This window comes from Haliotis rufescens, unplaced genomic scaffold (genome assembly GCF_023055435.1).
Source record: "Haliotis rufescens isolate VD_foot unplaced genomic scaffold, xgHalRufe1.0.p SCAF_19, whole genome shotgun sequence".
Classification (NCBI taxonomy): domain Eukaryota; kingdom Metazoa; phylum Mollusca; class Gastropoda; order Lepetellida; family Haliotidae; genus Haliotis; species Haliotis rufescens.
The window spans coordinates 17892425-17919323 of record NW_025963879.1 but is presented as its reverse complement, the minus strand read 5'-3'; the positions used below and the strand labels follow the sequence as shown (position 1 = coordinate 17919323).

General features: G+C 39.3%; 1 protein-coding gene across 1 annotated transcript in view; it reads left to right on the top strand.

Annotated features, from left to right (window-relative positions):
- The window catches only part of LOC124137550 (NFX1-type zinc finger-containing protein 1-like), a 40527-nt gene extending 13907 nt beyond the window's left edge, over window positions 1-26620 (top strand). The window contains exons 2-3 of the mRNA XM_046503895.2: window positions 19463-19525; window positions 21147-26620. Of these exons, the coding sequence (XP_046359851.2) occupies window positions 19463-19525; window positions 21147-25818 (4735 nt within the window). The 3' untranslated portion in view covers window positions 25819-26620. The remainder of the gene's footprint in view (window positions 1-19462; window positions 19526-21146) is intronic.
- The last annotated feature ends 279 nt before the right edge of the window (window positions 26621-26899 follow it).

Sequence of the window (26899 nt, the reverse complement as noted above, 5' to 3'; positions counted from 1 at the left end):
CGATGACATAATAAAGCACCAACTGCTATGTTGTACAGCTTTAGCTGATGCAAGGAACACCCTCTATGAACATCTATTTGACTCTTTAAACCTCGAACAATACATGCGTATTGAGGACTGTGCAGATGACGAAGTCAAACTTGTGACATTGCTAGGTGGTATAACCCCTATTGTAGAGGATATGAGCCTTGACAGATGGGCTGAATTCATATCTTCTGTATCACGAGACATAAGCTCCTGGAACCTGCGATCACTGCTCTATCTATAGACAGTATATCTCATACCAGGACCAGGACATGTACATATTCAGTATTGCCAATTTCTCTGCATAATATAATGTTCGTGTAAATATGCTGTGTTAACATGATTCCAAATGTATATCACTCTCCGAAATTAATGGAGGAAATAAAGATCATTCATTCATTCATTCATTCATGTCTTGAAATATAGACTTGTAAAAGAGTTAATCAAAGAACCATATGCAGCCATTTAATTGGCGTGTATGGATATATTATCCATTTACTTACACACACTTATTATGGACATATACAAAATTTCATTGTACCTTATTATTGAAAAAATACCCATGAAGATCCGGGTTAGAATAGGCCTTCAACAACCCATGCTTGTACTAAGGCGACTAACGTAATCGGGTGGTCAGGCTTGCTGACTTGGTTGATGCATGTCATCGTATCCCAATTGCGTAGATCGGTGCTCTTGATGTCAATAACTGGATTGTCTGGCCCAGACTGGATTATTTACAAACCGCCGTCATATAGCTGGTATATTGTTGAGTGCGGCGTTTAAAAACAAACAATCAAACAAAAACTACTATTAAGGAAGTGTGCAGGACGACTTGCTTTATACATATATATGTGGACATATATGTATGGACATTTGGATGATATAGATATACCTCCTTAAAGATAGTGTTCGTAGATGACTGTAGAAAATGGAATAATTATGTGAGTAATCGGGTTAATACTAGTTTAGCAATATTCAGCCATATTGCGATATTGGTTTCCAACATACAAGACGGACCATGAAATTATGACTTGAATTTGGACCTGGCTTTCTGGTGTGATGTAACACCCCATAATCTCCGGTAGAAAAGAGCTTAAAGCACGAATAAATGTAACCGGAGTGGTTTATGTGAATGAATCACCAAACGCAGGTTGATTTGTTGATGCCAGTTGTTTTAATACAAAATAAAACGGCCCTGTGAAAATAAATACACAGAGTTACAATATGCACAATACGTACACATACAAATAAATCATTACATTATAACTTATTGACAAACATTAGAATCTTAATTATGATTATATACATTGTTATGATCAATCATAGTTAGCATAATTTGTTTTGTCTTACTGTACTGTAAATATTACAGGAGATTTATCATATAATAAATTGACAAACATAGTTTATCAATAATAGGTGAATGATGATAAATGCATTAATACATAACACGCAATTAAAGTACATATCACTATAAATACATACAAAATTTAAATGTCCTCACCAGGTGTATGGCACTGTGCCCTATGATGTCACAACATCAGACATTTGCTTTACAGGGACACACCTGAACATAAATATATATAACATAATTACAGTGTAACATATTACATCAATATGGTTACATCCTTAGGTATATACAATAACCCTAAAATATATATTCTAATTACTCACCTCATCATACAGACATACAGACATACATTCATACATGTGCAGCTAGGTGCAGAACTTTAATTTACAGGTAAATAGCTCCAGTCTATCAATAAATGTACTCATTATGCTTAGTTACACAATAAGTTAAGTAATATCAACATGAAAATGCTAGTTAAGATTATCTATTATAAACATACTTACATAAGGTATTTAAGCAAATTTAGCCTAACTACATTTACCTGAATACGATGACTGATATGATATATATTTATCACACCTAACAATATAAGCATTATTACAAGAAGTTAAGAAACCATACATTTGCACCTTAACAAACTCTTCAAAGCACTAAATAAGAACACATAAATATACAATTCAACCAACTAACCTGTGACAATTGACTCAATTATATCAGCGATGAACCGACTACTCCATACATAATCAACTACAAGTGTGAATTTAAACTGACCAGTCCCATAATGCACCCTGTCACTGAAAGTAAGGGGCTGGGGCTAAACAATAGAAACCAGAGAAACAATAGAGAAGGCAAGCGCAAGGGTGACTGTGCTATTGTATTAGTGAAGCAGGTTAGATTGGAGTGTAGACTAAAACTTAGGTATTAAAATAAGAGGTGACCTTAAAATACACTTGATGATATATACATAATTACATACTACTACATTCTTCCCTCCCCACGGAAATGACGTCTTCGTCATTCTGAGTTTTGGCGTGTTAAAATAGATATAAATGCTTTCGTGATGTCCGGTTTAGTCTGTTCCAATGTTCCAGCGCTCGTTAAATGCTCCAGATAACGAACCCTAACCATCCAATCTGGCTCTACTGCTGCCTGACTAAGCGCATACTGCCCTGAATGCATCCAACTTCGTGGAACAACATCAGCTCCGTCTGTATCTGGAACAGCATCACCTGTGACATCCATCTCGTCAACATGTTCTGCTTCAGCTGAAGGAACTTGATCCAGAACTGTATCATCATCTTTAGTTTCGTCTTCAGCTGAAGGAATGACATTATCTTCGTGTAGATCTGGAGTAGTAGCACCAGCATCTTCATCCACTTCATCATCAGTAGGATACACCTCTGTTTCTCCCTCTCCTGGGATGTGACCGTCGTCACCAGAAATGTTCTCCACTGCTGCCTCAGCCTCATGATCGTCACCACTTGCCTGAGTAGCAGTATCCATATATGCAGGAACTTCCTGATTGGTATCTGTGGGGATACCAGCAGCTGCAGCATCTCTATTTGGGGTGTGGATCTCTACAATGATGTCTTCCTGACTAATGTCTTCATCTGGGAATGTCTCTGGCTTTGGTTGTGGCTTAGACCGTCTTGGTCTTGGTACAGGTCTGGATGATATAGGCTCTGGTTCATGTGATATTTCAATCTCTCCAGGGTCATGAAGAGCACCAATGGGCAAGAGAAGATTTCAATGTAAAGTCCTCTGTCGACCTTCACCATTCTCTTTCTGCACTACAAAGACGGGCACATCTTGATTGGGCTGTTGCAGAATGATGTAAGGATCTTCTTCCCACTTATCTGAGAGCTTGTGTTTACCATCAAATGCCAATATTTTCACTAGAACGCGGTCTCCAGTCTGTGGTGTGGCTCCTCTCATTCTAATGTCGTAGCCTTTCTTCTGCCTCTCTCGAGATGTTTTAGCTGACGCCACAGCCAGTTCATAAGATTTCTTCAATCTTTCCCTGAGTAATCTGGTATACTCTGCAAGTGACTGTGTCAAACCAAGTTCTAGCCCAAAAGCAAGATCTAAAGGAAGACGTGGCTCTCTACCAAACATTAAAAAGAATGGTGACTGTCCAGTTGACTCGTGCCTTGTGCAGTTATAGGCATGTACAAGAGGCCCAATATGTGATTTCCAATCACTCTTCTGGTCAGGTGATAAGGTTCCCAACATGTCACATAAAGTGCGATTGAACCTCTCACACATGCCATTGCCCATGGGATGATATGGTGTGGTTCTGGACTTCTTCATGCCAGTAAGTAAGCACAATTCCTTTATGAGATTCCCATCAAAGTTAGCACCTTGATCAGAGTGTATCCGCTGTGGAATCCCATAATGAACAATGAAGTTGTCAAAGAAGGCTTTAGCGGTGGCTTTGGCTGTCATGTTGTTGGTAACATATGCCTGTGCATATCTAGTGAAGTGGTCCGTAACAACTAACACATTGTGCTTCCCTCCCTTGCATGGTTCAAGGTCCAAGAAATCCATGGACACCAGCTCTAGTGGCTGAGTAGTCTCAATTCCAATGAGTGGAGCTCTCTGGTTGGTTGGAGTCTTCCGACAGATGCATCTTCTGCAATTCTTAATCCAGTCATCAACATCCTTAGACATACCTGGCCAGAAGAATCTGTCTCTCAAGAGTGCCAAGGTTCTGTCTCTTCCTGGATGACCCAGTACAGTGCTTTCGCTGTGGACAGTTTGGACACATAGCTTCAGGATGCAGGGTCAGGATGGACCATAGTCGTCAGCATTTAAACGGGAGATGGCCTATGCGAAGGGGTGGCCCATAGGTCTCAACAAACAACAGACTGATACTCAGAGATATGATACAACAGCACTTGTAGGAAATGCCAATGAAGTCGATGTCTGTATTCAAGGAATCAAGACAAGAGCTTTATTAGACACAGGAGCTACAGTCTCCACGATGAGTCAGGCATTTTATGATCAATATCTCTCCAGTAGTCCTATCACCCCCATTACAAGTGTTTTGGATGTTGAATGTGCTGATGGACAGCCTCTTCCATATACAGGTTATATTCAGGTTGACCTTGAGGTCAACGGTATTGATGCTGAATCTCAGTCATGTCTTCTACTTGTAGTTCCTACTAGTAACTATAATTACAAGGTACCAGTTCTACTTGGCACCAATATATTATCTGTTTACTTGGGAACTTGCAGACATAAGCATGGGGAAAAGTTTCTTCAAGATGCGAACCTTCACACGCCTTGGTATTTAGCTTCTAGGTGTATGGTGCTACAGGAACGCGATCTTGTAAGAAGGAATTTTCAGCTGGGATTAGTCAAGTGCGCAGGAGTTAAGAAGGTTATCATCCCACCCAACTCAGACGTCACTATCGCGGGCTATATTGACAAGGCGCTTCCCTATCGCAGTACATGTGCTATATTGCAAAGTACTGTCCGTTCAGCTATCCCTGATGACCTTGACATCTCACCCAGTTTGATCACTTACAGAGAGAAAGGATTCGTGGATGTCAACATTTCCCACATTACCACAAGGACAGTAGTCATTCAACCTCATGCACTTCTTTGTGAGATCCAGCCTGTCTTTGTTGAAGAACAGCCTACCTTGGAAGACAATTCTCAGGACAGCACTTCTCTCATTAATAAGATGGACATAGAATCTTCAAGAATTTCAACCACTCAGCATGAAGAGGGATTGAAAGTCATCTCAGACTATTTAGATATTTTCTCTCATGGTGACCTTGACCTTGGACACACTAGTACAGTGAAACATAGGATCGACCTCATTGATGAACGACCTTTCAAACAACGTCATAGGAGAATTCCACCATCCATGCATAACGAAGTAAGAGATCATCTACATCAACTATTAGCTAGTGGAGTCATTCGTCGATCACGATCACCTTGGTCTTCTAATGTAGTGTTAGTACGCAAGAGGAATGGATCTTTGAGGATGTGCATTGATTTTAGACAGTTGAATCAAAGGACAGTTAAAGATTCATACGCTCTGCCACGGATTGAAGAGATGTTTGACACCCTTAGAGGATCCAGATTCTACTCCACAATGGATATGAAGAGTGGATATCACCATGTCGAATTAGAAGAACATCACAAGGAGAGAACAGCTTTTTCTGTGGGACCCCTTGGATTCTATGAATTCAACCGGATGCCCTTTGGTTTATGCAACAATCCTGCCGACGACGCCAATGTAACCGGAGTGGTTTATGTGAATGAATCACCAAACGCAGGTTGATTTGTTGATGCCAGTTGTTTTAATACAAAATAAAACGGCCCTGTGAAAATAAATACACAGAGTTACAATATGCACAATACGTACACATACAAATAAATCATTACATTATAACTTATTGACAAACATTAGAATCTTAAATATGATTATATACATTGTTATGATCAATCATAGTTAGCATAATTAGTTTTGTCTTACTGTACTGTAAATATTACAGGAGATTTATCATATAATAAATTGACAAACATAGTTTATCAATAATAGGTGAATGATGATAAATGCATTAATACATAACACGCAATTAAAGTACATATCACTATAAATACATACAAAATATAAATGTCCTCACCAGGTGTATGGCACTGTGCCCTATGATGTCACAACATCAGACATTTGCTTTACAGGGACACACCTGAACATAAATATATATAACATAATTACAGTGTAACATATTACATCAATATGGTTACATCCTTAGGTATATACAATAACCCTAAAATATATATTCTAATTACTCACCTCATCATACAGACATACAGACATACATTCATACATGTGCAGCTAGGTGCAGAACTTTAATTTACAGGTAAATAGCTCCAGTCTATCAATAAATGTACTCATTATGCTTAGTTACACAATAAGTTAAGTAATATCAACATGAAAATGCTAGTTAAGATTATCTATTATAAACATACTTACATAAGGTATTTAAGCAAATTTAGCCTAACTACATTTACCTGAATACGATGACTGATATGATATATATTTATCACACCTAACAATATAAGCATTATTACAAGAAGTTAAGAAACCATACATTTGCACCTTAACAAACTCTTCACAGCACTAAATAAGAACACATAAATATACAATTCAACCAAACTAACCTGTGACAATTGACTCAATTATATCAGCGATGAACCGACTACTCCATACATAATCAACTACAAGTGTGAATTTAAACTGACCAGTCCCATAATGCACCCTGTCACTGAAAGTAAGGGGCTGGGGCTAAACAATAGAAACCAGAGAAACAATAGAGAAGGCAAGCGCAAGGGTGACTGTGCTATTGTATTAGTGAAGCAGGTTAGATTGGAGTGTAGACTAAAACTTAGGTATTAAAATAAGAGGTGACCTTAAAATACACTTGAAGATATATACATAATTACATACTACTACATAAAGATCACGAGATGTTACTGATGTATACATCTTGACATATATTTGCGTAGTATTACTACGTAATTCATCAGCATATATGTGAGTGAGTGAGTTAATATTTAACGTCACATCGGCAATATTTCAGCCATATCGTGACGAGAAGTACATTAATAATACATATATTTATACAATATAAAAAGCTGTCAACGAAGGACAGTACAATAACTAGAATATCACAGAATCTATTTAAAACTAGTTGAGAATATATAAAAGTCATAAATATCAGAGAACACAATATAAAAATGGGCTAGAGATCGCCAGCAACTGAAGATAGATCACCATGCTAGGGTCCATGGGGACTTACAGTACCTTTGCTTCCTGCATGGACCCCGGCAGGATTTATATCATCCCTTCAGTCACTGGCGACAGTGTACCAATTAAGCCAAACTAAAATGACGAATATTCTACGATTAAAAACCTGGCATGCAGAAAAATACTTTGAATGATATGGGACTTACATACCCTCTTAGGGGGACAATAATTTTACGCTACTTCAACCCCCCTCGAGGGTACAGCCACTAACAATCTCAGTTATGAATTTTGCACTACCAATCTTTAAAACAATACCACAATTACATCAAAATTTATGTATAAGTTCTATTTCTTTTAAAAAACATAGTATTAAATGAGAGTTAACTTTACTAAAAAGGTCCTTCACTGTTTTTACACTGAAATATTTATCCCTTGTGATGGAAAAATCAATACAGTCAAGCAGGACATGCTTGACCGTGATTCTTTCATCACAAGGGATGCAAAACGGAGGATCTTCACCATTTAAAAGATACTCATGTGTATATCTTGAATGGCCAATACGACATCGTCGCATAATGACCTCTTCAAATCTGGACTGACAGCCCAAGTAGGTGTAACCGATATTTGGTTTAATTTCATGTAATTTATTGATACCTACTTGGGCGTCCCACTTCTGTTGCATAAGATCTCGGATGTAAGATCGAATCATGGGTTTAAAATCAGTATATGGGATCAGAAGTGGTGTCACAGATTTGTTGAGGGCTGCTTTTGCAGCAGCATCGGCCATTGTGTTACCAATGATACCAACATGGCTTGGTAACCAACAAAAGACGATGTCATATTGGCCAGTAGCAAGATCATTAAATAATTCAAGAATTTCGATTAAAAGTGGATGTTTGAATGACATATTTTTAATCGCCTGAAGGCATGAAAGAGAATCTGAAAACAGTATGAATTGTTTATGTTTAGCTTGATTACTGATATATTTAAGTGCTGTAAAAATGGCGTTTGCTTCTGCAGTGAATATGGAACTGTTATCAGGTAAACGTGAAGATATTGTTCTGGATCCAATGACGGTGGCACTAGCAACTGCGCCACCATCCTTGGATCCATCTGTAAATATAGATTTATAAGTGTCGTAAGTGTTTCTTAGTTGAAGGTATTCTTGTTGGTAAATTAATTGGTTTGTAGCTGATTTCTTTAATTTTGTTAATGTAAGGTCAACCTCTGGCCGTACCATTTGCCAAGGAGGTGTTAAAAACAGTTGAGTTGGAGCTATATCTTGCAGTTTAATATTGGAAGCAAACAAGGCAGACTGGATTCTGATTCCGAGTGGTGGAACAAGAGATGACTTTTTATTGTAAATATCTTGGTAAAGAGGATTGAAGACGCAATTAAAAGCTGGATTGGACTGATTAGAATATAATTTAGTGACATATTGCAAAGATAATTTGAGACGGCGTTGTTTAAGAGAAGGTTCATCTGCTTCTATATAGAGACTGTGAATGGGAGACGTTCTAAAAGCTCCAAGGCAAAGCCTCAGGCCCTGATGATGTATCGTATCAAGTTTTAATAAATTACTTTTACAGGCTCCACCATAGACGATGGAGCCATAATCCAGTTTTGAACGGATGAGTGACCTGTATAAGTGTAAGAGGGTTGTTTGATCCCCTCCCCACTTTGAATTAGAAACAACTTTCAATAGATCGAGTGCCTTCAGGCATTTAGCTTTTAGGTATTTAATATGCGGGAGGAAAGTTAAGTGATGATCAAAAATAAGTCCCAAGAACTTGGCTTCCTTAACAACTTTGATAGGAGTGCCATTCAGAAATAGTTCAGGGTCCTTATGCGGTTTATATTTTCTGCAGAAATGTATGCAATTAGTTTTTGATTTGGAAAATTTAAACCCGTTTTCTAGACACCACTTGTTAATTTTATTAAGACATAATTGTAATTGCCTTTCAATTGTGTGCATATTTTTACCACGACAAGATAGATTAAAATCATCCACAAAAAGTGATCCATCAACTGAATCATTTAAAACTTTTGATAAACTGTTAATTTTTATACTGAATAAAGTGACAGACAAAATACTGCCTTGTGGGACACCCTGATCCTGATTATAATGATCAGACAGGGTTGTACCCACTCGGACTTGAAATTGCCTGTCTGTTAAAAACTGTGATATGAAATGAGGCAAACGGCCTCTTAATCCAAAATCATGAAGATCTTTTAAAATACCATGTTTCCATGTTGTATCGTATGCTTTTTCTAAATCGAAAAAGATCGATACAGCATGTTGTCTATTTACAATGGAATTTTTAATGAACGATTCTAAACGCACTAAATGATCGATAGTACTTCTGTTTTTACGGAAACCGCATTGTATATTGGTAAGAAGATTATTTGTTTCCAAGTACCACACTAATCAATTATTTACCATGCGTTCCATCGTTTTACAAACACAGCTAGTTAAAGAGATAGGTCGGTAATTTGATGGATCAGAATGATCCCGCCCAGGTTTGGGAATGGGGATAACAATGGCTTTATGCCATGAAGCTGGAAACATCCCAGATGTCCAAATATCATCGAATATATTTAACATAGTTTCAAGGCATGATTCGGGCAAGTGTTTCAGTAGCTGATAATGAATATTATCAGCGCCTGCTGCTGTATCATGAGCTTGCCCTAAGGCAGTATATAGCTCATGTAGTGAAAATACCTCATTGTAATCTTCACCATTATCAGATGTAAAATTTACTTTTTTCTTTTCCTGTTGAAGCTGATATTTTTGAAATTCAGGAGCGTAATTAGATGAAGAAGAATGATGAGATAAAGTTTCACCAATGCTATTGGCAATGGCAGATTTATCAGTTAACAAAGTATCGCCATCCTTCAGATGGTTAACTGTAGAATTTGATCCCTTGCCTTTGATCTTTTTAATCATGTTCCATACCTTGGACATAGGGGTACGAGAGTTAATTTTTGAGACATAAGTCCGCCAGGATTGACGTTTATTTTGCTTAAATAGACGTCTTGCCTTGGCATTTGAAATTTTTACAATATTTAAATTATGGACAGTGGGATGTTTACGGAAGTACTTCTCAGCCTTCTTACGACATTTCCTAGCTTGTTTGCAATTAGCATCAAACCACGGTTTACGAACACGTGGGTTGATCGAGGACTTAGGTATTGATTCATCAGCAATTTCATTCAGTAGATCTGAGAACAACTGAATCGGGTCAGTAACATTCTGAAAAAAAGTAGGTAGTAATTTATCTTTGCATAAAGATTGAAATAACAGCCAATCAGCCTTCACAAAATTCCATCGAGGTGAAGGTGGATCATCAACGGGATGAATGGGTTTAAGCACGGTGGGGAAATGGTCACTCCCACATAGGTCATCATGGACGGACCATGAGAATTCATTCAACAACACTGAATCCGTCAAAGACAGATCTAATGATGAATACGTACCAGTTGCAGGGTGTAAGTAGGTGTCCGAGTCATCGTTAAAGATGCAGAGGTCATTATCAGAAACAAAATCTTCGATGACTTTACCCTTTTGATTAATGATAGAACCTCCCCATAAAGGATTATGCCCATTTAGATCACCCATGATGACACAGGGCTTTGGGAGCTGGTCGTACAGTTTTTGGAGATCATTACGCTGAAGATTTGAAGATGGAGGAATGTATAAGGAGCAAAGTGTGAAGGCAATATGCAGTGTAAGTCTAACTGCAACAGCTTGCATATTCGTGTCAAGCGGAACAGGACTGTGAACAACGCCCCGCCGCACCAAAATAGAAGCTCCTCCAGTAGCTTTATCTCCCGGAGGAGAGAAGGAATGATACGAACTATACTGCCTTAAATCAAATGTGTCGGTTGTTTTAAGGTACGTTTCTTGTAAAGCAATTGCTGATGGACAAATATCCGTTGATAATAATTGCAGTTCGTTAAAATTGTGCCTAAGTCCTCGGCAATTCCATTGAATTAGATTCGAATGATTCATGGTGGTTCTACCGGAGATCGTTCACGTAAACGTGAAGAGGAGTCACCACTGCTGTGGTGTGAAGATGGGGTGACATCCATCTCAAGAGGCTCAAAGTAATTGTGAACATCTACAGATGTTTCAGTGATATTAGGGATCTTTGTAGAAATTTTCTTGTTTTGTTTCTTCTTTTGTTTTTTGGGCATTTCAGTTGATGGTTTGTTGGTAGCTGGTATATCAGGAGTGGGTGTAGATGGGGCCACAACCTGAGTCACAATGATAGAATCTGATGACATTTCACCTGGGCTGACAGAATGAGTTGTTTGACTGTCACATGATGTTGTCAGAGGCAGCGGGTGTTCAGAATGTGTCCACGTCAAGTCCGTCTGACATTCTATAGATCTACTGGTTGAAGGGCGAGAGACAGCAGCAGCATAAGATTGTTTGGATGAAGGTGTCCGGCTATCATAGAGTTTTTTCGCATCAAAGTAACTGACGTTGTTTTGACATTTGATTGTCAAAATGTCTTTTTCACGTGTCCAAAAAGGACAGGATTTTGATGACGCTACATGTTGACCCTTACAATTTGTACATTTCAGGTCTGCTGTACAGCCTGAACCATCATGATTTCCACCACAACGGTGGCAAACAGTCGGACGATCACATGATTTTGAGCCGTGCCCAAACTTCTGACATTTGTAACACCGGAGTGGATTGGGGACATACACCTCCACTCCGATGTTAAAATAGCCTGCCTTAATAGATTGTGGAATTGTTGAAAGAGAAAAGGAGAACAAATAAGTATTTGTTGGAATGAAATTTTCACCATCTTTTCTATTGAAACGTTTCACTGATGTGACATTCTGTGATTTAAGTTCTTCCAAAATGTCATCTTCTGACATTTCAGCCAGGCAACGAGCTCTGTCGCGGATGATCCCTCGACTCGAATTCAACGTTCTGTGTTCAGAAACAACAACTTCTGTGTTAGCAAAGCTAGTACATTTTAAAAGATTAATAGCCTGCTGTCTCCGTGCACACTCCACCAAAAGAGAGCCGCTCCGGAGCCGTGAAACATTCTTCACCTCACCACAGATACCTTCAATGGCTTTAGATATTGCAAAGGGATTGATTTTCAAAGGTAGTTGATTATGTGATTCCACTACGATAAACCGAGCCCAAGAATTTGAAGTTCGTGAAATAGAAGCATCGTCGTCAGATGAGAAAATCTCAGCTTCCAGACGTCTCTTCTTGTCAGTGCGGTTTGAACCAGAATGATTGTGTGCCATAATGAAAGTAATTGATTCAGCACCCCTGCTCCCCACCCACCATGGAGTGCTACAAAGAGCGATGTTTTCCTGCACCGGATCTCCAACATGCAAACATCAGGGATACAGAGGTGTTATACTCCAGTAAAAACAACATGAATAGCTGCATTTGTCTAACAAATAAAATGCCAGGCTGGTCCGGCCCATGACAAGAAATTGAAGACATACAGAACTCAGAGGTCGAAAGTACCAGATTGGCCCATGAGCCACCGCCTTCTGGCGTAAGACTCTAGGCAATGTATTCAATCCAAAAGTTAGAATACACACAATTTATGGACGGCCAAGGCCAAAATATACATTAAAATACAACACACGTGTGCATATACAATATTACGCACAGGGCCTGGCATGACCAGCCGATTGATAAGACCGGGCCCATCTTACCACCCGTCTAGGCGAAGTAAGGGTCGAAGTAGTGTGTTGGGCAAAGGAACACTGTTCCTGGAACCAGTGCCCTTAACTACCAGACTCCCGTCCTCCGCCGACACAGGGACGCAACCCACGGCAAACGGGCTGCCCACTTTGGTCGCCTCTTACGACCAGCAATGGGGTGCTGTGGAAATATTCTACCCCGGTTCCACACGGGGGAAGAGCTATTAGCGCTACCCAGCACTCACCACGAGGAGGTTGCTCTTCACGAGTGCCTCAGCATATATGTATTTTACATAAAAGGATATTGTAGGATCGACGCTGACATGCGCATACCACCTATTCACCAGTGCTGTAATATTTAATTCATTTCGTTTGACACATATCGACACGAGAAACTATATCTAAATTTAAAAGGAGCCCAAGTGGGATGGAAATTTCAGCCTGAACCTGTTGAACATCTAGGCTTGTTTCCTTTTTGGCTATAGCATTGCCGTAAGGCCTGGGCGGAAGGGAACACCTGTTTGCACCCATCAGGTACCAATCACAACTTCTCTCTCCAAACGAAAACAAAATACGAAAAATGTCGGAAGTGTATCCTTCCAATTTTCTGTTTTAACTTTAAAGTAATTATATGGATCTCATGTATTATTGGTATCTGTGATGCTGGTACCGTTTTGTCGCCATTGTGTAGCTTTTGTGGATTTATTATGAATATCAAATACATGTCTTGAAATATGGACTTGTAAAAGAGTTAATCAAAGAACCATATGCAGCCATTTAATTAGCGTGTATCGATATATTATCCATTTACTTATACACACTTATTACGGACATATACAGAATTTCATTGTACCTTATTATTAAAAACATTACCCGTGAAGATCCGGGTTAGAATAGGCCTTCAACAACCCATGCTTGTACTAAGGCGACTAACATGATCGGGGGGTTAGGCTCGCTGACTTGGTTGATGCATGTCATCGTATCCCAATTGCGTAGATCGGTGCTCTTGGTGATGATAACTGGATTGTTTGGTCCAGACTGGATTATTTACGAACCACCGTCATATAGCTTGTATATTGCTGAGTGCGGCGTTAAACAACAAACAAACAAAATCTATTATTAAACACCTTCCAACAATGAGAAATTAAACTTATATTTCTATATATTCTTTTATATTTATAACATAATTTGATTCATAATTTAATTATTGCGTTGCTTTCTTCCCTGTCATTCAATGTACATGTTCAACCCCCTAAACTTTTAATATTTCATTTTTCACAAATGGCTACGTTAATGAGTTGCCTAGATCTCTCGTTACCTACTGACACGAACAGATTAAAATAATTTGTTTTACTATCATATTTCTGTTTATCTAATTAATAATACGAAATTGATAATTCATTTATCACAGTATAGATCATATTCGTTTATATCACTATCTGATGCTAAGGTTTTATTGCAGAAATTATAATTAATTCAAAATGTAGAAAGATACACAATTTGCCATTATTTATTAAACTGTACAAAGTATAAAAAATGATCAGAATGTCTGTAACGGGTAGTATTTAAGAAAGAAATATTTGTCGATAAGTCCCATTTTTCAGATATGCCCTTCAGTAGTATTATTGTATATCTCCAAAGAGAGGTTTACATTGTAGTTATCATTATTGATAATTCAAAAAGCAACATAGAAAATATATATGCTACCATGACGAAAGAATACAGAGTATACATAACTCGCAATTATCCAAAAGAGATTTCAAATCACAATAACATATCTGATATAAAGAGAGGTGGAAATGATTTAATCTCTACATTGGGCCCTTGTTCGTGAGCCCTTGTTCTATTCAGCAAACAGCCCCAAACCGAAACTCCACAACATATCCGATTACACTGATTCAGGCTGTCCCAGTTCTCCATGCGATACTGACGCCCGTTCGTCTCCCAGACCATAGAGAATAAATTTAAAAGGAATCCAGCTCAAGTCTAGAACGATTTGGCAAGCCTAGATTGCCTCAATTCTATCCATGAAAGTAAGCATTAATAAAAAAAATATTGTTCTTGTCTGCTTCAGATTATATTTTGTAGAGACATATTTTTAACTAGGAAAATTGTACTGACACCGGCGCTGTCCCTATTGAAGCTATTCATAAGAATTTCGAATTGTCGTCCATTGTTCGATGTCAATACATCGATGACAAGTGAGGATATCATAAAGTAATCGTTGATGCCGCGCTACACTATAATAAAAATTATAATCAAGTTGACTGGTGTGTACATTACTACAGTGAACATGTACATGGTCATGCCCTTATAATCAAATGCCGTAATGTCAAATACTAATATATTATTGTGTGATGAATTTAACTGGATCAGTGGTAACATGTGAAATTAATATTCCATCAATTTCTCTCCTGGTTGGTCCATCCATGTCTACAAAATGAACATAATACAATTAAAATGGAGCCTAGACCAATTCTTAATTTCAGGCTAGGGCTTTGGAAATCTAGACTTTCCCAATCGTTATAGATTTGAGTTGGTCTAATTTTTTACATTATTCTCTTGGGTCAACGCCACAGCTCATACCATACACTAACAAGACCAGAGTGCCCCCCGCCGGAGCTCCTGGATTTTGGTTATATCATCTAACATGGCCAACTCTGCTCTTAAGTAAACAAGAACCTAGTCAGCGAGGGGTCCTTTATCATCCCTATGTGACTGCTTATAAAAATCTGATATCTCTTCCCAAAGACCTGGTTAATAATATATTTTCTGCTGATTATTCGAAACAGAGTGAGTGCGTTGGTACTACATATGTTTACGGTTCTATTTTAAATGTCTGCAGCGCTCAATTTTGAAAACAAATTGTTTTAACGCCGCTCTCAGCAGTATTCCAGTGATATATGACGGCGGTCTGTTGTATATGAAATAAATGCAAATTGAATTTTGAATCTTGAAAGTTGTAACATTGCCGCTAATAAGTATCACATGCAGTATACAGTATATCAACTGCAATATACCGTATACAACATTCAGTATACAGTGTGTCGCGAGCTCTGCACTGGGGTGGAGCACACATTTCCTAACCCTCTCCCTTCGGCAAACACCTCATGAGGGTTGCAACGAGGTCACAGGTCAGGCGTGCACTCGTCAGTTGTCTAATGCGGTCAAGAGTAAGATCTTCCGGAAGACCACTGCACTAGAGGTATGTGGATTGGTGATGAGGTACTACGTGTTTGGAACTGGGAGTCGAACACTAAGCACTTTTACAGAAGAGCTCACAATAAAACGTTATGGACTCGCGGACGGACTTGTGTTTTCATTTCAAGACTTACATGTATCAGGTTGAACTTCTACGACAGATGTAACTTGGTTACCGCTTCCTAACTGTAGCATTAACTAAACTTTACGCCTTTTATACACATTTGTGATGGGGCGACAATGCGACAACGAGACATATTTTGACCTTGAAAATGTCGCGTTACGGCATCGACGCCCTTTTGTAAAATAAAGAAAAGGATTATTCAAAGAGCGACAATGCAAACACGCGACAATACGACAAATGGCCAATTGTCGCGCTTTTGTTAATTTTGACACGTCTTGGTTGTTTTTGTAAGGGCGTCAATGCGACAATGCGACAATGTCCCTTTCGTGATCCGTGCAAATAAAACTGAGTTATGAAATAGAAGTCTGACATGCCAATTAAGAGATAAAGTGTTGCAGCTTCTGATTTCATAGATCTTCAAGAAGGATTATCAATAATGGGATGGGTGATGAGTTCAACTGCATGCCGAGTCTATACGCTGTGATTAACAAATAATGCTCCGAGTCAATACATTTTGTCAAAATGTATGACATGTATTACGTGAATGAACATATTGTTTATACTCGTCCATGTTTTTGACGGACAATATAATTTACATGCTTTCCGTGCTTTGTTCAGGTGAACAATTGACTTGTCCTTGCATGTGTTTGTGACGGGTGCCACTTGTGTGGCAGGATACCCGTTGGATGGCCTGAACCAATTCGGATTTTAATCCCACATCAGTCTGTACACCGTGATATAACTGAAATACTGTACAGTTGAAAATGGTGTTTAATGTGATTACCGTAGTGTGTTACAGCAACTGTTCAAATGTTGTGCAGTGCTGTTATGTAAAATGTAAAAGAAAGCATATTCAATTATCCAATTGATTTGAATAGTGCGTCAGTGTATTTCATTAACGCCCCAAACCGTAATTTAAACACATATAATAACAGATCATATACACGCATGGTGCCTTGACTTACTGCTAACTTTAATAGGCCATCCCGGAATGAAATAGTCCCCCCCCCCCACCCCCCCCCCCCCCACCCCCCTCCCCCCACCATGTTTTAGTATGTTTACAAGAAATATATTTCAAACAATATCCTCTTTAGATGAGAATTACCTCAGTAAGTCAATTACAATGACAGAGCGTCGTAATACATTTACATCAAGTACAATACGTCAAAATGGCCGACACGATAAACGTGACGGGAGATATTTCCGAAGTTGTTAATTAACCTGTGGCTATTTCAAGCCTTTGTCATCACTGATCAATTTGCCGATCGTTGAAAGGTGATTGTAAAGATGTGTCAAATAGATACTAAGGTAAATTCATAGATTGCTGTAGATTGTCACTACGATATCGATAGTTTGGATGTTTTTTTTCGTTTGTTTTTTCTCTGGGATTGGTTGTAGCGAGGGTATCCTTAAACGGGCATGCAACCACGCTTCTGTATGAATTCGTACCAGGGAATTCCAAGGGTTTTCCCCAGGAATGTGGAAGTAGTCAGTGTTTACGCCATTTCAAGAATACAGTCACGTGAAGAACGTCATGTGACCGACCTCTCGTCCTAGCCGTATATCTTGTAAACTTCACATTAAAAAATGAGTTATTATTATAACCAAATGAAACACAACCCATTATTCGATAGGGGTAACTGTTCATAGCCGAGGGATATGTTACCACAATAAACTTGGTAACATTGTTTGGTTTGACTTCTTGGCGCGTACCTGAATTCCATTAACATGTTACATATCCTAAAACTGGCTCATCAGCAAATTTCGTTGCACTGCGCGCGACAGATACTAGAGCAAGGCATGCCAGAAATACGAAACCTAAAGCTTTCGAAAGGAAGCCTTGGGAATCACGTGCGTCGGGGGACCAGCGCCATCTGATTGGCCATTAACAGGTGTACAAGGCGGAGCAAAAAGCATCGTTTTTCCGTCCATTTTACGCTTGAAAAACTCGACCCTTTTCTGCACACTTTCTAGACGCTCACCAATTAATCAATTTTAATGAATTTTTAGTCGTTTTTCCGTCCAATGACCATATACGGAAGAAAACGAGGTTTTCGTGTTTGCAGTGCGAATCGAAAACCGCTGCAATTGATTGGTCCAAAACGTGGCGCACTGATTGGTCCGTTCCAGTTCCTGGACTGCACCTCGGTTTTCCAAAACGACCCGACCCTTGTGTTTCTTTTCCATGGGAGAGAAAGCACAACTTGGTTCGGGTGCTGTCTTCTGATTGGTAAGTGCTGTCTTCTGATTGGTCGAAAACCCAACCCTCTGATAGGTCAGGTTTCGATCCTGTTTTGGGGAAGGTTTGTAATAAATCAAGGAGATCAGACGTTCATCAGGCACTCATCGCCATTATGACAAGCAAGCAGAATGATGCGTACCGTTTGGAGAGGAAAGACACGCCACTGGAACCGGACAATCCGCCATCTGGGATGCGCGCGCACCACAGAAACCGGAAGGGACCTCATCGTCATGCCAGAGTTATCTACCCCTGGTCCTAAAGTGGGGCCCTCAACTACTTTCATTGAAACGGCATTACCGCAATAAAGCAGACATTGTTGTTCCAAAAGTTGTAGAATGCCAATCAAACAGATATACTTATCCTAGCTTACCTTTGCATAGGTCGGAAGACTGTCCTGCCATGAAACAATCGGCTCAAAGTGCACCTTGTGAGACGAACAAGAAACAATAATTTACCATTGTCATAAGAAATCTTTACCATTGCCATAAGAAATCTTTGAGTCCATTGTTAAGGTCTGACTATATCATGAGCATGTTCATGAATTTGGTCCATGTCAAAAGGGGAATTTCATCTTCCACCATTTTTATCACTGACATGTTAATTTGGAAATGACCTGCACATGCCTGTCATAAAAGGTTTTGAAACCTTCGCTGAGGCCTTAAAAATTGTTGCCTTGATCAACACATGTTTAGCTTTGTCAGCAAGAAGGGGGGCACTATTTGTGTAAATGGGGATGCCAACTTCAAACATAAATGTCTTTTCCCTTAATTTCACATAGATGAGGAAGTCCAGCTTTTCACATATTGTTTTCTCAGTAAAACTTCAGACTACTTCAGAAAGCCACATAGACACGGTATCTGGAGGAGTTATAGCAAATGTGTATCGTACACAATGACATACTGGTGTTTAATACGAACGAAGGAAATCATAAAAGGTCAGGTAAAGTATGAAGATATATTTGCTAGGGAATGGAATGATTGGTTCTAATGTTCCAACACATAATGCAAACATAATTCGCATTAAACATATACAAATGAAAGGATTAATCACATCGATCTTTTGATGTTACAGACATCAAATAGGTGCATGGGGGTGGAGTCAAGGAGGCGGAGGATCTCGAAGAGGAAGAAGAAGGTAAGGCAGAATGTTAGATGTTTCCACTGCTTTGAATGTTGCTTAGCCAGTGGCTCTTCCTTTTTCAACAAAATGAGCTGGATCTGCCTCAAAACGCATTTTCATAAGTAATGATGAACCTGAAACATGTCAGAAATCTTGGAACTTGGGTAGTCCTTTTCAGCTCAGACCTTTTTAGCTCCTGGATCACCCTTCCTCTCTTGAACTCCGTTGCCCACTGTATAACAGTGGAAAAGAAAGGCGCATTATCCCCTGAAGTTGACATCATGACGCATGGATGTTTGTTGGGGTTCATTTGGAGATACTTGATGACAGCGTGAAAGCCAATTTTGTCCATTTTCTTCAACAGAGAATAATTAGCCATGTTGAAGCCTGCAGAAACATGCTGCCTAGTTGTGTATTGTACTTAATACATGCAAACTGTTGAAGGTGTACAAAATATCTTTCGTAGTTTGGCTTAGAACATTATTATTATTGAATTAGCTTTTGCAATCGAAGCTTGCCCCGTATAAGGAATTCAACTTCATTCTAAACTTGTACAGTTATTTCACCCTTTAGTTGGTGATAAAGATGAAGATGCTTGTTGTCCGAAAGGATTATGAACATGTTTTTTGTCACTTTGATTTAGAATTGTTTGAGGGTAAACGAAAGTAATACTTTTGAAAAATGGTGGAAGACTGTCAAAATTTTAATTGTTTAGGGATTAAGTCCTCTTTGAAACTGAAAATATCAACTGATTTTCTGTCAAAAAATGTTTTGATATGCTTATACAAATGGTAAAAAAAATTGGTGTTGATGTGGGCATCTAGGATTAAGCATATACTACAAGTCTATGGTTTCAGAACTGTTTTTTGCAAGAACAGATGGTTTATTTTATCAGATGGTTATCATTTAGATCTCACATAGACTAAAAGGTTCCTGCCAGAAACATTGGTATTCTACATTATCAAACATGTGGATACCTGTTGTTTATAACTATTCCAGTGTTGAACTCAAATTCTGCATAGTCAACCATTTGAAACATAGATGTGTCCTGTCGCAGTTTAGATCTGGTTCTCATAAAATATGTATCTAAAAGGGATGATCCTATTGAGTCGGTGAGGCCTTTCACCATTACAAAGACTGAATTCATAATTTCTGTGAATGCAGAAACATCATCCAAAGGAACCAGATTCAGCAATATCTGTCTTGCACCTGAAATGTACCATGATTGGTTAGTTGGTTTGTTGTTTAACGCCGCGGCGGTCTGTAAATAATCGAGTCTGGACTGGGCAATCCAGTGATTGACGTCATGAGCATTTATCCACGCAATTGAGATATGATGACATGCATCAACCAAGTCAGCGAGCCTAACCACCCGATCCTGTTAGTAACCTTTTACGACAAGCATCGCTGCCTTTTACGGCAAGAATGGGTTGCTGAAGACCTTTTCTAGCTTGGATCTTCATGTGATGGATATGATGCAAAAGTAATGTTGTAATGGGAACGTTTATCAAATATCACTATTAAGATAGATGACAATAGGCCATGACAACACATTTCTGTAATGTACTGATATTAAAATAGTACACACACAACAACCCAATAGGCTCCATCAAACGTTTTGTATCTATATTTACAGACACCAAACAAGAGGCTATTATGACATGGACGAATACCGACGTCAAGGGCAAGGAAGAGTAAGAGGAACAGGACAAAGAAGACAGATTGGGTTCGAACGATTAAGAGATCTCACAGATGAAGACAATGTTGAAAATATAACTTTAGAACTCGCAAGTGATAAAAGTGGTTTTGAGTCAATGTTACATAGTTCTTTTATGCACATGGATGAAGTCTGTCTTGTACTTGATGTGGTAGTCAAAATAACCCGTACGCATCACAAAGAAGGCCTGAAAAAGGTTCTGAAGATGCTATGCACATCTGGTTTTTTGGAAACCCATCTTGTAAGGTTTATCGAACAGCTCCGAACATACTCTGAGATTGAATACAATTGTGACGATGTGTGCGTTATATGTCAGGAAATACTGAAGAAACTCCCAATGTATGCAGAGGAATGCATTGTTGCTTTACAATGTGTTGGGGATGTGTTCTATGATAGCGGTTTGATCCATGATAACCCTGAACTTGAAGCATATAGAGCAGATTTGGAGGAGACATGTATTCAGCACATACAGTATGGTTTTGAAAGAGAGGATGAAGAACCACCGAACAACTACAGGGATCTAGAGATGTTTCCCAGCCCCCAGGAGTTGCTGGCAGATGAGAAGCCATTCCTGAGGGAGAACAAAGACAAGGGAGCCTACTTCAACTTAGACACTTACCTTGATGTTCAGTTCCGGTTATTACGGGAGGATTACATCCAACCATTGAGGAAAGGTATACTTGCGTACCGGCAATGCAAATTGGACCAAGTTCCAAACAAGGTTGCAGATACATGGTTGTATCACAATGTACACATAATCCGCTCGATTTGCTCTGATGACGTTGACACACGGTTGACATTTGATGTTTCTCGTGTTGGAAGAATTCGATGGCAGTCAACTAAAAGGTTGATCTGTGGTTCTCTTGTTTGTCTCTCAAAAGACAACTTTGAGACGATGCTCTTTGCAACTGTAACAAACAGAACTGTTCACGATTTATTGAAAGGGAACATAGATGTTAGGTTTGAGCAAGATTTTGACATTGTACTCAACATATCTCCAACTGACACATTCATTATGGCTGAAACCCCAGCTTACTTTGAAGCCTATAGACATGTCCTTTCAAAACTGCAACAGATCGAAGACTCCCTTCCATTCCAACAGTATCTTGTTGACTGTGAAACAAACATCCAAGAACCGGAATATATAGATCATAGTGTGCGATACAATATGACTGCTCTTGGAGGATACATGTACAGGGCATATCTTTCATCAGTGACATTACTAGACACAAGAAAATGGCCACCACTGAAGGTTTATAATCTCAATGAGGTTCAGCTACAGGCAGTGAAGATAGCTCTTACGAAGGAACTTGCCATTATTCAAGGCCCACCAGGCACAGGCAAGACATATGTGGGCCTGAAGATCATGGAAGTTCTCTTGGAGAACAAAGCTCAGTGGTCATATCCAGGGTCCAGCAATGTGATCCTTGTTGTCTGTTACACAAACCATGCCCTGGATCAGTTCCTTGAAGGAATTCACAAGTTCCATCCATATGGTATCATTCGAGTTGGAGGGCGAAGCAGTAGCAAAATTCTTGAACCTTACAACCTGAAAGAACTACGCAGTGGCAGAAGGAGAAAGAAAAAGATGAGAAGGATTGTTCATGACAATTTTTGGGAATGTAAAAACCAAATGGCTGCTATCAAAAACACAATTGAAGAGGTAGGCTGTAGGATCGAGGCAAGCATGCTTGGTGTTCTTCATGAAGATGTATTGAGGCCACATATGGAACTTAATCACTTTAGAAGCCTTCTAAAGAAGTTCAGAATGGGTAGACAATCAGCCATTTTAACATGGCTTGAGTTCAGAGACCTACCAGCTAGTACTCGAGCTGAAAAAACATTCCAACGACTCATAGATTATTGGACAAAAGCAATTCTGGATTATGTCAGTTATCAAGGACCCATCAAAGAGGATTTTTTCGATAATGGTCAGATTCTGTCAATGCCATTTGTTGAGAGAGCTCATATGTACAAATTATGGCTTGAACAGTTTAGATTTAATGTCAATCGGGAAAAAGAAAAAATAGAGACACAGTGTCAAGATGGAACTATGACCAATAGAGGTGGCCATTTCATTCTTCAAAAGTTGACTTCTCAGCTCAAACAGGCAATGATCTCCATACTTCCAGATGCTCTTTTACAGCAGTTTGTTCCAAGGCCTGTATACAAGCTTATCAAGGACACATACTCTGAACACCATGAGGAATACTCAATCAAAGTATGGCTTGGAGCTACACCACTTGTAGCTGTCGTTGAAGATGAACTCTATGATGCCATTGAAGAACTGGATGAAATCAATTCAGGACTCTCAAAGGCAGATGAAACAGCAGCTATCATTACCAGACAGAGATTTGTTGATGATGAGGTTGATATTGTTTCAAAGCGATCATGTCGGCCATCAGTTCAGATGTCAAAGGCCACAAACAACTTGGCTCTGAGTTTTCAATCGCTACATTACACCAAATTACATGAAGGAAACCAGAGTGCAAATGAACAAGTTCAATCTGCACATAAACGAAAGCAGAAGAAACGACTAGAGAAAATTTTAATGGAAGCACAACCCATCAATGCACAAATATTGCAATGCAGAGATGTGTGGGATCTGAATATGAATGACCGGGAATCACTGTACAAGACATGGGTGACAAGGTATCAGCTGTATTGCAAATTATCCATCAAAGATAAAGAACACGAATACAGACAGTTAGCAAAGAGGCTGAAGGAAGTCTTGAGGGAAGAGGATAAAGATATTCTCTCTCAAGCAGACATCATTGGAATGACAACTACAGGAGCTGCCAAACATGCAGCTCTTCTTGAAGCTGTAGCACCTCGTATTGTCGTAGTAGAGGAGGCTGCTGAAGTCCTGGAGTCCCACATAATCACTGCCCTCAACCCTGAGTGCCAACACCTCATTCTCATAGGAGACCACCAACAACTGAGACCAAACCCTACAGTCTATGAACTGGCGAGGAAATACAATCTTGACATATCACTGTTTGAAAGGTTGGTGAAGAATGGGTTACATCATGTGACTTTAGAATTCCAACACAGAATGAGACCGGAGATATCTGTCCTAATGAAACACATTTACCCAACATTGAAGGACCATACCTCAGTTACAAACTTTAACTCTATACGTGGTGTTGACAAGAATGTGTTTTTCCTTTCCCACCAGCACAGGGAACACCATCTGAATGAGACTATGAGTAAGTCAAATGAGCATGAAGCATCTTTCATCATAGCCTTGTGCAAGTACTTTCTGCTCCAGGGCTATGAAGCATCAGACATAACAATACTTGCTGCTTACACAGGACAAATTTCATTAATCAAGAGACTCATGGGAAAGGAGAATGACCTCTTTCTAGATGTGCGTTTGACTTCTGTTGACAATTTTCAAGGAGAAGAATGCAAGATTATCCTTTTGTCATTTGTCCGCAGCAATGAAGAAGGATCTGTTGGATTCTTGAGTATTGACAATAGGATTTGTGTTGCACTCTCACGAGCAAAGGAAGGAATGTTTGCTTTTGGGGATTTTACTCTATTTGCAGAGAAAAGCCCACTGTGGGCCAGTATTGTACAGACGCTACGATCAACAAACTCCATTGGTCCAGTCCTGCGTCTGAGGTGCAGGAACCACCCAGAGATAACAGTGTCAGTCTCATCTGCTAATGACTTTGACAAGGCTCCCAGAGGCGGATGCACAAAGAGTTGTGGTGTCAGTCTCATGTGTGGTCACACGTGTGATGAAATTTGTCATGTAAATGACATGGAACATAGAGAGCATAAATGTCAGAAACCATGCAAAAGGCTATGTGACAAATGTGGACAAAGATGTTTGAAGAGATGCGTTCAAAAATGTAAATGCACTAACATGGTAAGAAAGACAATACCTAAATGTGGTCATACAAAAGAAATGCAGTGTGACTCAGATCCTTCACTTTGGAAGTGTAGCAAATTGTGCATGATGGTTCTGCCATGCAGGCACAGATGCGCTGGTATTTGTGGAGAATGTAAAAATGTACAGTATACATTGATACAGTCTCGCCACATGAAGTGCCTGAAGCCTTGTTCACGACATCTTTCCTGTGGCCATTCATGCAGAGGGGTTTGTGGAGACTGTACACGAAATGGCTGCATGGAAATGTGTGAAGAAATAGTCGATGTAAAACTAAAATGTGGACACATTTATCCCACGTATTGTCAAGACTCAAAGAAAAACCATGGTTGCTTTCGTGAATGCGAGCAACAACTAACTTGTGGACACAAGTGCATGCAAATATGTAGGCAATGCATGTTTTTGGGTCACGGTAAGAAATGTGCTGTTTCAACAAAAACTACACTTCCGTGTGGACACGTTATTGAAAGTGAATGCCACAAGTCAACTTTACAGATGAAGTGCATGAAGCCTTGTGCACGACATCTTTCCTGTGGCCATTCATGCAGAGGGGTTTGTGGAGACTGTACACGAAATGGCTGCATGGAAACGTGTGAAGAAATAGTCAATGTTAAACTAAAATGTGGACATAATTATCGAGAGTATTGCCATTCTACTACATGGGATTTCAAATGTGTTTGTGACCAAACATAACGTTTCAAAGAGTCCAGATGTAGCGCATTGTTTAAGGACGACCGTCTACCCGGAATGAACATTGGAATGACATCTTATTTGAAACCACCAGGATACCTTTGTTCATTGTAATGAATTGTTGCCATGAACACTTCTGTGAACACACTCTTTTTGAGTGTAGTTGTTGAGTGTAAATTGTCGCTATTTTAGTTTTTTAACATGACACAAAGCCAACACTCACTATTCAAATATGATAAAATGACACAAAACCCAAGCTGTTCCAATACGATTAGACTAGACATAACCTGACCATTAAAGTGAAAGTCCGAGTAAGAATAGGTCTTCAGCAACCCATGCTTGTCTTCCCTCGTGAAGATTCGAGTTAGAATAGGTCTTCAGCAACCCATGCTTGTCGTAAGAGCAGACTAACGATATCGGATGGTCAGGCTCGCTGACTTGGTTGATGTATGTCATTGTATCCAAATTGCGTATATAGTTGCTCTTGATGTCGATCACTGAATTGACTGGTCCGATTCGATTATTTCAGACCACTGTCATATAGCTAGAATATTGCTGAATTATTTATTGCTTGAATATTGTTCGTTAAACAACAAACGAAACCTGACAATCATTATTATGGTGTTATAACATGACACAATTCCTAACAGTAACTATTAATGCGAAAGTAGTAACCTTAAGTAAAAGGCGACTATGCTTGTCGTAAGAGGCGGCTAACGGGATCGGGTGGTCAGCTGGCTCTCTGACTTGGTTGATGCATGTCATCGATCCCAATTGCGTGGATCGATGCTCATGACATTAATCACTGGATTGTCTGGTCCAGACTCGATTATTTCCAGTGAGTGAGTGAGTGAGTTGGGTTTAACGCCGCTTTTAACAGTATTCCAGTTATATCACTGCGTGTCAGCTTAATGTGGGAGGAAAGCCCGAAGTGATGCAGGTATTAGACGTTTACCACTTTGGTGAAACCGACGAGCACGGGTATGGTGCTGAGAAACGATTATTTCCAGATCGCCATCATGTAGACTGAATATTGCAGGGTGCGGCGTTTAACAACAAAGAAACCAACCAAGTAACCTTGAAC